Source organism: Volvox carteri (genome assembly GCF_000143455.1).
Source record: "Volvox carteri f. nagariensis unplaced genomic scaffold VOLCAscaffold_140, whole genome shotgun sequence".
NCBI lineage: Eukaryota > Viridiplantae > Chlorophyta > Chlorophyceae > Chlamydomonadales > Volvocaceae > Volvox > Volvox carteri.
Genome location: NW_003307683.1, coordinates 76,744 through 90,352, shown reverse-complemented (window position 1 = coordinate 90,352; position 13,609 = coordinate 76,744). Strand labels below are relative to the sequence as shown.

The window sequence follows — 13,609 nt, the reverse complement described above, 5'->3', positions numbered from 1 at the left end:
CACATCAAATCACACCACATCACACCAAGAGGCGCAGCACGGCACGGCACGGCAAGAGGCCAACCCCATCCCACACTACCCTCTTGACGGTGCCGTGCCGTGCCTCTTACCACACCACATCACACCACATATACGAACATGTACACACGCACTACCCGTTCCCAACTCATGCTAATTACACACACACATAGATACACACATACATACGCACATACATACGCACCTGCCATTTACTAAGGTACTGCAGCAACCGTGGCAATGTCGCCAGTGGCAGCAGCGACCACAGCCGCAGCATCAGCGCGTCACGCGCGGAGCAATGACCGCCGCCGCCACTACCATCAACACCAGCCTCCACAGACCCGCATACCAGTACGGCGATGAGCGCGTACGGCAACGCGCCGATAACGTCCAGAAGCAGGTATGTACGGCAGTAACGGTTCCGTACTTTCACGGCGTCCATGACGATCAAGCCATCCTCGTCGTACCCTGTCGGTGTCGAGTGAGGGCGGCGGGGGATCTATCCCGGGTGAGGGGCCAGGTGAGGGGGCCACACCAGCTCTCCTCCCCCCCTGTTTAACCCCGCTTTAACGGCCCGCTTTAGTGGCGCCTCCCGCAGTGCCGCAAACAAGAGCACGCACTCTCCACCGCAAGCAATGTTCCCCTCTAACACATGCGTACATACATGCATACGTACATACATACGTATCCCGGACCCCTTAAGCTACCAACACGAACACACGAACACAGCCGTCCCCACCTCCCCCACCGGCCGCAACCACCCACCGGTCATGAAGTTGCAAACCACGTGAGCCATCCAGGCAACACTGCAGGCCAAGCATGCCACCAGGTACGACAGTGCCGTACCCGAAGTAGTGAAGGCAATCTGCGGAGGGTGTGTGAGGCGGCAGTGCCGTTGGGATGTTACACCCCCTGCTGCAGACACCCCCAAGACGACACATGGCTCAGACGACTGGGCAGGGCGCGCGGGGGCACGCAGCAGCGGAGCCTGTAGGCTGCCCTGTAGGCTGGGCTAGGTGAGCCCACCCACCCGAGAACAGCACCACTCATGCAACTGGGCTCCCATTCCCCCCAGCAACCCCAAACACCACTTTCCCAACATCTCCTAGCAGTTAAGGCGACTGGGCCCCAAGATTTGATTCTGCAGCCTCATCCCCTCCTCCCCGCTCGCTGCTTCAACGCGGGAGAGACTGAACGGGGCGCAACTACCCAACCTAACCACCCAACTACCCAGTCAACCGTAATCCCCTGTTATGACGCCCTCCCAAACCTTACCCTCCCCCCGACACCCCGCTCATCCCTCCGTCATGCCCTCCCCGCACACACACACACACACACACACACACACACACACACACCTGCAGGGACATCACGGCCGCCATGACCAGCGCCGCCATCACCCACAGCATGTCCAGTCGCATGCGGACCGTGGAGTAGGGGTGCAGCCACACCTGCTCCGTTGAGTACGACGAACATCAACGGGCGGACAAGATCAACAGCAACAGCAACAGCAATACCGCCACCAGGAGGGCAGCCATCAAGATCGGGGACCAAAGTGGAGCGGGGGGAGTGGAGGGGGGAATTATAATTATAATCGTAATCATATGATGTGTGAAACAGGGGGGTGTATCTTCGCCCGTGGCAGCTACCCTGCGAAACCCTGCCTTCCCCAGTATTTCGGAGCACCCTCATCCAGTCATCCTAGTCAACTTCTCAGTGGATCGCTCAGGTTCCGCACCCACCACCAGCATCCAACGACATCTGCCGAGTCGACAGCGGCCCAACTCCATTCCTGGTCGGCTCGCAGGTTAACTTTATCCCAGGTCACCACCGTCCATCAACTAGGGGCGCAATACCTTCCACCATCAAAAGGATTTTCGACCCTGACAGGTCTCGAACCCGGGATCTCCCGGGGGCCATGGTCCAACCTAATTATATGATGCAAGATACTCAGAAATGAACCGCCGGAAGGCGTCCAAAGTCCAAATGGAGGGGGAATGTGGCGTAGGGCGAAGGAGAGTGATGGGCCAGGAGGACGAAGGAGGGGACATGAAAAGACTATGGCGGCTGAAAATCAGTGAGCTACCCGGTCGCATGAATGGTTCAAATCCTAATCCAAATCCAAATCCAATTCTTAATCCAACAAGTTCATACACAATCAAGTTCAGATCCGATTTCGGAAACAAATTCCCACAATTTCAAACCGACAAGCTCACCTTGATCGCACCCGAGTCGCCAAACTCGTCACCCCCCGCAACCTTGGTGTAGGCGCTGCCGAAGATGTGCAGCATGTAGCTATCCGCACCGGCGTCCTGACGACGAAGCGGAGCCTCGCCACCGTCAAGACCAGCATCGTCGTCAAATCCGCCCCACTGCGTTTTCCACCTTCCCCCCTTGTTTTGCAGTCGCCGGACTGCGGCCATGACTTTCGACCAAATGCGTCGGCTAGGTTGCGGGGGCCCCCCACCATGCCCTGAAACTCGCCCTCCCAACCAACCCGCCCCACCGTGATTTCCCCCATTTTCTCCCCTTTTGCATTGCCCGGGCTGTGGCAATGACGACGTTCAAACGAATGCGTCGCCTAGGTTGCGGGGGCCCCCCGTCATGCCCTGAAACCCGCCCTCCTAACCATTCCACCCCGCCGCGTTTTCCCCCTTTCCCCCCTCGTTTTGCCATCCCCCGACTGCGGCCATGGTGACGTTCGAACGAATGCGTCGCCTAGGTTGCGGGGGGCCTATGCGATACCCTGAAACCCGCCCTCATAACCAACCCGCTTCACCTCGGTCTCCATCTTCAATGTTTACCCATCCCCTGATGGTGGCCCCACGACATATGCTATGGCATCCTATTTGTTGTGTTGCCAGCAGGCCCCCCTTACCTCACATATGTATGCTCTCGCTCCTGTCGCTGCCCCCCAATGCTGGTTTGCTGTTGCTGCAGTCCATCTGCCAAAAGGGGGAAAGGGGGGCTTGTATGTTTTGTTGTACATAGGGTTTTTACATAGGGGCCGGTAGCAGGTAGAATAATTCTGTTTAACTCAAGGCCCGTGCCTCGGTGCTCGCTTTGGTTTGAGGGTTTCTAGCATAGATATGCCGATTGGGCGGTTGGGGCATTGCGTGGAATTCATGTATGGGTGCGGTGCGGAGGTCGCATACACACTGCGGCGGACTACGCGCACACACACACGGAGCAACAAACGTGCGCGCTGCCTTCACACCTTTCTGACGCCTGTTGCTACAGATTTGTTCGCCGCGCATGTGTTGACACACTTCGTCGCAAGTCCGCTTTTGTGATGGCTGCGTTGGAATCTGAAGACATGGAAATGGCAGGCGGGATGCGAAGCACAGCATGGACAAGCTTTTTTTTCGGTTCCATTGTTCATAAATTTACAGTCGCGTGAGATGCCGTCGCGTCGCGATTTGGAATGTTTGTTTGCTGGTTGGAGTGGTTGTACGAGCCGTTGTATGAGCCGTTGTCGGTGCCGCGCTGAGTTGTTGTCGGCTTTTTCGACATTGTATATGCTGTAATCGAATGCATATCGAGGATACCCTAACCCCAACCCTAAACATGGAGTCGCCCACGAAAATGACGCTGGAGTCCCTGGTAGCGCACACAGAGTCGCCAATTGCCTTTAGAGCATCCCGTGCTCTCAACGCTATCAACCTGCTACCGGCGGAAATGCGCCATGGGCTGGGATCTGACAAGTCGTTTGAGGAGAACCTGCAGCAGCTGACGAATCAGCGATCAACACTGCCAGACAAGGACCCGCTGCTGTCTCGTCTAGACGACGCCATCATTCCTCTGGTGGAGATTCAGCGAGGAATGTTCGGAGGCGGCCCTTACGATATCTCCAGCGAGCCTGCGCCCCCGTCCCCGTCGCCGCTGCCAGCGCAGAGCTTGCTCCTTGACCTGAAGGAGAGTAACCTGATCCACGAGGTCTCCGCGCTGCTCGGGGTGCCCTACTTGTCTGAGGCTCCCAGCATAGAACCAGTCAAGCAAGTCGAGGGCATCCTCTGGGGTCCAGCGAACCGGCCACTCGTCTGCATGCCGGCGCAGATACGTGGCAATATCATCAACGTGTTCCTGCTGGTCGACACTGGCGCACCTGTCACAGAGTTCAGCCCGAGCGTGTTCACTGCACTCGGTTGTGACTCTGTGCCCATGGCCGCCATGGTGAACCTCGGCGGCTGCCGCCGCACGCAAGTGCGGCTTTGCGACCAGGGTGAGCACAGCAATCACCGGGATATCCCCATTCTCGGGGCGGACTTCATGAAGCGCAACAAGTGCCTGCTCCAGGTGGACTACCTCAACGAGATGGTGACTATCTGCTTCCAATAGTTTGGTGAGTGAATGGATGATGGGAGATGGTGTGGATGGGTGGTGCGCGGAGTAAAATGGTGAGGCACGCTAAGGTGCAAGAAGTATGAAATGCAACATTGCCCCTCCGACTTGTTTTGTCTTGGAATGATATGTATTCGCTTCTGTTTCACTCACAAGCGCTTGAGCTGTCCACCCATTTAGGGCCTGCCAAAGCTGCAAAGAAACTTGGTGTTTCACGAGTCATGGCAGCACGAGTTAGTTAGTGAAAGCATTTGCAGCACCTCTTGACCTCTGACACGATACTGTGGGCTATGGATCTGATTCGGTATTCACACCAGAGAATCCGATGCTGAGGTGTGGCCAAACGTGACACATGTGCATGGAAGTGAAAGTGCTGACCAACCCATCTTCGTTGTTTACCCTTCCCCTGAGGGTGGCCCCACGACATATGCTATGGCTCCTATTTGTTGTGTTGCCAGCAGGCCCCCCTTACCTCACATATGTATGCTCTCGCTCCTGTCGCTGCCAACACAGGTAGTGGATGGGCCCACATTGCTGTCACCTCCAGCACTGATACTGGCCCCCGAATGCTGGTTTGCTGTTGCTGCAGTCCATCTGCCAAAAATGGGAAAGGGGGGCTTGTATGTTTTGTTGTACATAGGGGCTGGTAGCAGGTAGAATAATTCTGTTGAATGCAAGAACGTATGGGCCATGCCTCAGTGCTGGCTTTGGTATGAGGGTTTCTAGCATGGATATGCCAATTGGGCGGTTGGGGCATTGAGTGGAATTCATGTATGGGTGCGGTGCTGAGCCAGCATACACGGCGGCAGACTATGTGCACACACACATGGAGCAGCACACGTGCATGCTGCCTTCACACCTTTTGACACCTGTTGCTACAGATTTGTTCACCGTGCATGTGTTGACACACTTGGTCGCAAGTTCGCTTTTGTGATGGCTGTGTTGGAATCTGAAGACATGGAAATGGGAAGCAGGATGTGAGCCATAGCATGGACAAGCATTTTTTGGTTCCGTTGTTCATGATGTTACAGTTGCATGAGATGCCGTCGTGTCATGATTTGGAAAATGTTTGTTCGCTGGTTGGAGTGGTTGTACGAGCCGCTGTATGAGCCGTTGTATGAGCCGCTGTCTGTGCCGCTCTGAGTTGTTGTCGGCTTTTCCGACATTGTATGCACTGTAATCAAATGCATAATGATATGCTGTGTTGCTTGATGAAACACAGTTTGCCAGGCGGTTGTTGTTTGATGGTGTGTCCAGACATTAGCCGCCTGTGGCTGTGTGGCCGCTTAGAGGAAAGGGACGGGGGTGGGGGGAAAAACAAGAGTTAGGCTGTAGGGATGAGAAGGAGAGGAGAATGCGTGCAGGGCGCGGGTGGCTGGGGCGGTGAAGCGGGCGGCACAGGAAGGGGAACAGTGGTACATACTCTAGATGCTGCCCTCATCGCTGACGTGCGCCCAGCTACTTTGGCTGTGTACGGTGGATGAGCACTTCGGCTTCAGTTATGCATGCGAGCTTGCCTTGCTCTCGTTACAATGCAAGCCTGGCGGAAATGCCTACTTGAGGCCGGGTACTAGTTATCAGGGCCCCCCTACATTAAAGGGACCATACACCAGGTCATGTCCTCAAATCATGTATGCGTCTATATGTGCATCACCCGCTTTAGTCTGTGGAGTTGCTTGTGTGGTGTTCGCATGTCGCCGAACATCCATTTGCACACTCCATTTGAGCACAACAGCTTTGCTTGTCGCTCCCATCACACCTATCATTCTGCAAGTTGTTTCACACATGCTAAAACTAGCATACAGGAAGCAGGGCGCCACAGGGCATCATCGGGGCAGAGAGAAACCCACGGGTCTGCAACAAATATACAGTTCGAACACATGCATGCACATGCACACACACAGCTGCAGCTGCGTGCGCACAAAATCTCACTTGCACGCCACAGGGTGGTGTGCCTCAAAACAACTTACACCACCACAAGTGGGAGAAGACAAAACACATGCATTCCTACCAACAAAAACGCGCGTTCCTCCACATTAGTGTTTGTGTAAAAGATGTTAAAAAGAGTCCCCCACTGCACCTCTCTCCAGCCCTCCACAGCTGGACGACCCTCTGGCCCATAAAAAGAGTCTAAACGTACCCCACATCCCATACCACATTGCATGCATCTGACATGTATCGTGCTTTGGATGTATTCCAAATGCATCCCCCTAAACCCCGGCATCGTCGAGACATTCTGACACATTCGGATATTGTGTCCATGATGTGGCCTCACAATGAATCAGGGCGGCGTGTGGTGGTGTCACGTGGCGTGTTTGAAAAAACAACTGACCCCCAGGGGCTGTGTGGTGAAGGCTGTGGTGAGATGAAACAACACAGCAAGAGCCCCTCACCCATGTGTTGTGCACAACATCCAAACAATTAAAAACCCCGCACACGACACAACACCTGCCACTGCCCATCCGGGAGTCTGGGGGTGTCTCTCCAGAAGTTAAATAAATTACAGGCTTGATGGCTGTTTTAGCGTGCCACGCGTTTGTGTGTCTCTGCTGGGTGTGTGTGTGATGACTCTCCTATGAATGTCCAGTCAAATGAACAGTTGAGCCACTGGCTAAATAACTAAAATACGACAGGGACCCTGGGGGATTCGTGTGGGCGTGAATGTTGCATATGCTAATAACACTGAGGCCTCCAGGCCCATAGAACCGTGTGGCTGTTTTTTCCTTCGGGGCGTGAACCAAGGGAGACATGGCGCTCCATCTCCATCCTTCCATCATTTCACCCTCCCTCCCTCCAACCCTACCTCCACCCTCCCTCAATAATCCCTCCACAATACCTTTTCCCACTCTTCCTCCACCCTTCCTCCATCATCCCCCCCACTTCCCTCCACGCTCCCTCCCATCACCTCCCTTCCCCTTCCATCTGCCCTCCCTTCTGCCATCCTGTGCCTTCCCCTCTGCTGTCCCCTGCGCTCCCTTGGCCTTCCCTCCCTCCGTCCTTTGCATGTGAATGTGTGTGCCCCACCATCCGTGTGCTCATGCATTCATGTACAAATGTGTGTATGTATCATGGATCAGTACGGGACACCTGGGAATTGAACCCAGACCCACAAGAACGTGGGTGGCACCTCTGCCCTGTTCCAATTCCCGCCACGCCACGCCACGCTTTCCCCCTTTCCCCCTCGTTTTGCCATCCCCCGACTGCAGCCATGGTGACGTTCGAACTAATGCGTCCCCTAGGTTGCGGGGGACCCCCGACATGCCCTGAAACATGCCCTCCTAACCATTCTGCCCCGCCCTGTTTTCCCCCTTTCCCCCCTCGTTTTGCCATCCCTGGACTGCGGCCATGGTGACGTTCAAACGAATGCGTCGCCTAGGTTGCGGGTGTCCCCCGTCATGCCCTGAAACACGCCCTCCTAACCATTCCGCCCCGCCGTGTTTTCCCCCTTTCCCCCCTCGTTTTGCCATCCCCCGACTGCGGCCATGGTGACGTTCGACCGAATGCGTCGCCTAGGTTGCGGGGGCCCCCCATCATGCCCTGAAACCCTGAAATGCATTCCCCAGGCACCAAGCACATGCAGCAAAAGGCAATAACAGCGCCTGCAAGATTGCTTCGTCATTTCCTCTCCCTCCTCCCCCTTCCCCTTGTCACCCAGGGTTCCCCACCCACCCACTCACCCTTATACACCGTGCCAAAGCTACCCTCCCCCAGGAGCGATAACACCTGGACTCAGACAGGTGGGGCATTTGAAAAGGTTTGAAATTTGAATTTGAATTTGGATTTGGATTTTGTCTCGGATTTGGATGCGGGTTTGGATTTGGGACAGACTGACAGACGCACCTGTACTTGCAGTGCGCCTCCCCGATGTTTCTGAGCTGCCAGCAGCAACGACCGTCGTACGGATTCGACATCCGAGGGATCCGGGGGCCCTGCAGCGGGGGAGCCGGGGTGGGGGGTGGGGGGCCAGCAGGGGGCAGCAGGTTTGGGCGGGAGAATGTAGACAGCCGTGTCGCCACGTTGCCGTACGTGCCCTAACTTTGCAAATTGGTCGCATTCATCTCCGTACGACACCCTCTCCCTGGACATGCGGAACAGGCTCCACCGCCGCCGCCGAGGTCACATACCCATGTCGTACTCCATGGCGGCCACGACGTCCCACGTGGCACCTACCTAACTGGCCTCGCCCGACAGGAGCCGCAGCAGCAGCAGCAGCAGCAGCCGCAGTCAGGGCTGCGGCTTCGCCGCCGCTGACGCCACTGGAATCTGCCGGCGCCGGTACCGCCACCGCCACCGCTGCCACCACCGGCAGCGGCGGCGTCTTGCTGCTGGAAGTGGATACCTCAGCACCGCCGCCACCGCCGCCGCATTGGGTGCCGCTGCTCTCCCCCTCCGACAAGGTTGGCTTACTGGCTGTCGTACTGCCACCGCCACCACCACTGCTGTCGCCGTCGAAACCGCCTCCACCATCAACGCGGCGGGGGAGATCAGTGCCAGCTATTCCAGTATCCTTCCGAGCCGCCTCTGCCGGCATCACCCTGGTCATCCTTTCCCGTACATGCAGTACACCCGTCCCGGTCAAGGATCCCGTCCCCGCCGCCGCCGTCTCGCATCCCTCGACGCCGGCAGCCGCGCCGCCGCCGCCGCCGGCAGGGCCGCCGCCACCGCCACATTTACCGTCATCGGCGGCCTCCACCGCCACCCACCGCCGCCGCCGGAGTACGTACATCCCGGCAAGTGCTGCAGCGACAAGCGCTAATGCGGCGCCGCCACCTACACAGGGTGCCACAAGCCTGAGAACTGAGCGGCTGGCCAGGGGGCTACACAGCATTGCGAGATGTGTACACAGGAGTGCACACACACACACACGAGGTACGTGTGGGTTGCCGTACACTGCTTCACGTCCACCAGGGCCCTTACCGCAAAACAGCTGAATAGCTAGTTGTACGGCAAGTACGGCAGCTGCTAGACAATACTTCTCACCGGCCAAACCCGCCGCCAGCCCCACGACCACCCATTGGGAGGGACTGTCACCGCCGCCGCCGCCGCCAGCATCACCACGTCCACCAGTCGCCATTTGCTGCACGTTGGCATCCACCCCCGCCGCAGTCGTCGAGCCACCCTTCGGCGGCGGGAGCGGCGGTGGAATTCCAGGAAGGGAAACCTCAGTTTTCGGCAATCCTAAGGCAGGTCCCCTGCCTTGAATCAGTTGCGTCTTTGACCTGTCTTCTTATGTCCGCCAATCTTATCCCACGGAGTTCAACTGCCTACCAGACGCTAAGGCTGGGTGGGACCTCCGCCTCCAGCGAGACGGCCAGCATGTTCTTTGGTGGCACCAATCGCTCCTGCAGCTGTTCGACCTTGTGTCATTCAGGAGCAGGCACCTGAGTGTGGACGCGTTCTGCTCTGCACTCCTTGACACCTGGGAGCAAAATGGCATCCGCCGTCCAGTTTTACATTTCGGCAACCACACTTCGTAAACACCTTCGGCAACCACTCCTCCTGTACACGGACTGCCAGGGCGTCGTGGATGACTACCTGGAGGGCACACTTAGCACCTGGCCCCGTGGAGCTCTGAATGGGTGCCCTTGTTGTGGGGACACTCTCAGGTGTAGCAGTGCAGTGAGTGGCGCGGCCGCAGCCGCCCCAGCCCCTGTTACCAGCACCGCAGCGCTGGGGGTCGTGGAAGAACCAGCAGCAGTGGAGGGGCCGGAGCCTGGACTGGAGCGCACAGAGGGCGGCAGGCAGCCCTGCAGCCACTGAGGGCAATCCCGTCCCCCCAGTCCCGTCAGCCGGCGCAGCAGCCCCGGGAACCATGGCGGCCCTGAGTGGGGAGTGGTTGTCAGGATTCACCGGACCTGCGGGTGTGTGTAGGGAAGCACATACGCACATATCGAGAGACACACACGCGTGCACGCGCATGGAGTTGCTGACTGCTGGAGGGACTGAACTCCGGTGCACCGCCCCACCTTGTGGGTCGTTCTCCGTGACCGTCAGCATGAACAGCTCCCCCCGGGGCGATAACAGCTCCGGCAGCTGCATGGAAGGGGAGAGGCAAACCCGGCATTCACGTCAGTAGTGGCTGGAGGCCTTACTCGGGGGTAGCAGTGACAGCTGCAGCAGCCCAGCAGCAAGATCCATCAGATCTGACAGTGTGCAGTCCTGCATCCCCTCATTCACTCACAGCCAGGTCCCAACACCCACACACCCGCCCACCCACCAGTGGCAGCACTTTGTCAATGACCCTCCTGCCCCGATGATCCCCTGCCCCGGCGGACGCTATGCCGCCCCGCTCCACCTCCTCGTCTGGGGTGGGCACATAGGGCGTGTTGAACACCTGGGAGCAACGGACCGGTGGTTGGGAGTGGGTGGCGGAACATGTGAAGACCAATGCGGCATGGAGTCCAGCACCGGCATAGAGTAGGACCGAGGACTGAGGCCCCTTGCGACTGGCACTGGGGTGAGAGAGCACTACCCGCGTTGTGTAAGCGTGTGGAGGGTGTACGGTATTACGTATTAGTACAGGTGGACCCAAGGGCCGCTACAGCTATTTCAGCAGGAGGTTGAAGGACCAGACCTTACAGTTGGACCCACCATCACATCAACACTACCGTGTAACGCGTCCCACAGAGGACCTAGAAGGCTGGAGGTCTGATCTGAGAAGGCTAGATCACATCTGATGAGCTTGGAGAGTCAGGCGGGTAGCTTCCACCGCAGCGGGGCTGTGGTCAATCGCCAACAGCTGGCAGTAGCACTGGCGGACCTGTCAGCGGTCGACCTTGGCCATGGCATACCGGATATGGTGAAATGTCTCGACATGGATTTCTGCAAAGCAGCCCGCATCCTGAAAATTTTATACGTGCCTTTTCGATCAGCAACAAAGGTTACAAACACAAATTTTGGCTTGGGACGGACAACCTCACTTTTTCGAACCTGGCCACACTCGAACCTGGCCCAAATGCCAAACGCCATGCAAAACCCGGTACCTCAGAAGTCGACCCCCCTCCAATCACCCTGAAAATTTGACACAACGACCTTCATGACATTAGAACCCAATGCAATGACTTTTCGGCATGGGCTCAACGTTCTACCGCCACTGACATGGTGTCAGTTTCCCAACGTTGGAACCTGTGCCATACCAATCTTGTTGCCACAGTGCAGTGAAACCAACACTGCATCTTCCGTTCATATTAGTGACTCCAGGATTGCTGCAAGCCTGCCACCCTTATTCACCCTCCCTCGTACCTGATCAGGTCGGCCCTACACTCTGCAGTGGATCATCCTGGTCTACATTATCATTTACAGACTTCGACGTCGCTGCTGCATTTGTAGATGGCGGAAATCTCCACCATCCTAAGGAGGTGAGTTCTTCACTCTCCCTTCGCCGTTGGCCAACCGCCTATAACTTGAGGCTGGGTTGGCTCGGGCGACTGGAGGGTCCGACGGGGGGGATTGCAATAGCGCTCCGGTAACGTAACGTAACGCAACGTAACATCATTTGGGCGACTGGGCGTTGGGCCCCGTAAAACTCCCGGCATGTTTTTAGGGTTCATATGAATGAGCTGTGGTGGACTGAGAAGCACACTGGGCTTTGTGGGCAGCCTGCTGGTTCACCGGTGGTGGTGAAAGGTGCGGTGGTAGGAGGGGTAGAAGAGGCCGAGCGAGACGGATGCTCTTCTTTCAGATGGAGACTGCGACCTTAGCCATGCATGCAGCCATGGCGATCGCCACCGCACCGCGGCCGCCGGCACCCGACGTGCTTCCGTACAAATGAGCTGATGTGGAGGGGTACGCCCGGTCCTGGCGTGGGTCGCGGCATTCCCGGCAGGCTTGCATGCGGCAACGCACACACACACACACATACACACACACGGGCACAACAGAAGACGTCAAACTGCTCTAGCTGCTGGGTTGGGCACGCTATTAAAGTTGCGCTCGCTGGCATATAGCTATCAGCTCAAGCTCAAGCTCATCGCCGCAAAGGTGCGACAACTGCTGGCCTGTCACAAGAGCCAGTGTCTTTTTGAACAGCAGCAACTAAGGGTCGCCCATCCGGGCGGGTCTGAGGACGACTCTGGCGATGCTGGTCGATTATGTCGTGCAGCTTTGGGTGGCATACTGTCAGCAGTCTCAGTAACAAGCTTTGGTGCCGTACCACGTGCGCCGTATTTATTGTGGTGCCGTACCATGCCGTATGCCGTACGTAATAAAGTATTCTGGCGCAGGTTTTCATTCGTGACTTATCCCGCCCGCTTGATGAGATTAATGTCATAACGTTTCAGCAACAGACGCATCGCGAATATATATCTACTACGGCTTGCAAGCCTCTTCAGACAAAATAAAAGTCACAGAAGGAAAAAAAGATAAAATCCTAAATACGCCAAATAATGGAAAACACGGAATCCTGTGCATGGTACCCACCATCATCACCACCATCACGACGTGCCCACATAAAAGCAGTACCTATCCAGAGTGGGCATATGAATTCCGGTGCTGCATCCTAAAACATGCCCCCACAAGGCGGCCATTCCGGCAGCAGCAGCTACAGCTTGCAGCCTTAAGGAGGGCTCCACCCTAGGCACTTCCAAATCACCACCATCACAGAAAGTGTACGGAGTGGGCCACGGGAATTACCGGGTACGTTGATGGTTCAGCGAATGATCCGAGCAGTTAGCAGTTTAGTAAATACTTCCATGTCCATGTGTGTGTGTGCGTGTGTATCGCGCCTCACCCTGCCATCAAAACGGCCCCCTGCGCCGCTTTGCTTCCTGAACCGCATTCTCTCATCATAGTAAAGTGTGGCGCTCTATCTGCGCTACCTTGCTCTGTTCGCCAAAAGAGAAGAGCCACAACATGTATGTCGCCCTCCCATTCGAACAAGCATGGAATGTAAGAGCACACAATCACAATCACACACACGTGAAACTGGTCCGGTGTGACATGATGCAGTTCTACCCGTACACGTGCCGTACACCCAATAGGTCGACCGCAGGGATTTTGGGGGGAACACCTATTTTGCGGCGGCATGGCGAGTCCCCCCGTCCCATTGCCCCTCATGGGGCCCCAATGGGGGGTGAAGCCAAGTCAAAAACATGTCGGAGATCAAGTTATCATATAACATAACATATGTCGTCATCATCACGGCGATGTGCCAGCATGTGCCGTGGGTCCAGAAGTCGTGTGCAGCAACGAGGACGTGACCCCCACCCCTGCCATCGGGGTTTCCCCACCCCACCCCACTCCGGGTAAACAC

At 56.7% G+C, this 13,609-nt stretch overlaps 2 protein-coding genes across 2 annotated transcripts; one reads left to right on the top strand and one right to left on the bottom strand.

Moving 5' to 3' along the window:
• Positions 1–367: 367 nt before the first annotated feature.
• Positions 368–2,441, bottom strand: VOLCADRAFT_100708 (uncharacterized protein; the record flags this gene model as incomplete). The annotated part of the gene is made up of 4 exons (XM_002959232.1): positions 368–486; positions 784–883; positions 1,377–1,469; positions 2,235–2,441. Coding segments are annotated over 4 exons (519 nt in total), but the record flags the coding sequence as incomplete, so codon positions are not given.
• A 1,120-nt stretch (positions 2,442–3,561) lies between these two features.
• VOLCADRAFT_108548 (uncharacterized protein) lies at positions 3,562–4,356 on the top strand (the record flags this gene model as incomplete). Its single annotated transcript, XM_002959234.1, has 1 exon — positions 3,562–4,356. Exon 1 carries the CDS (start codon positions 3,586–3,588, stop codon positions 4,354–4,356), a length of 771 nt encoding a protein of 256 aa, XP_002959280.1. The 5' UTR covers positions 3,562–3,585.
• Between the last annotated feature and the right edge of the window lie 9,253 nt (positions 4,357–13,609).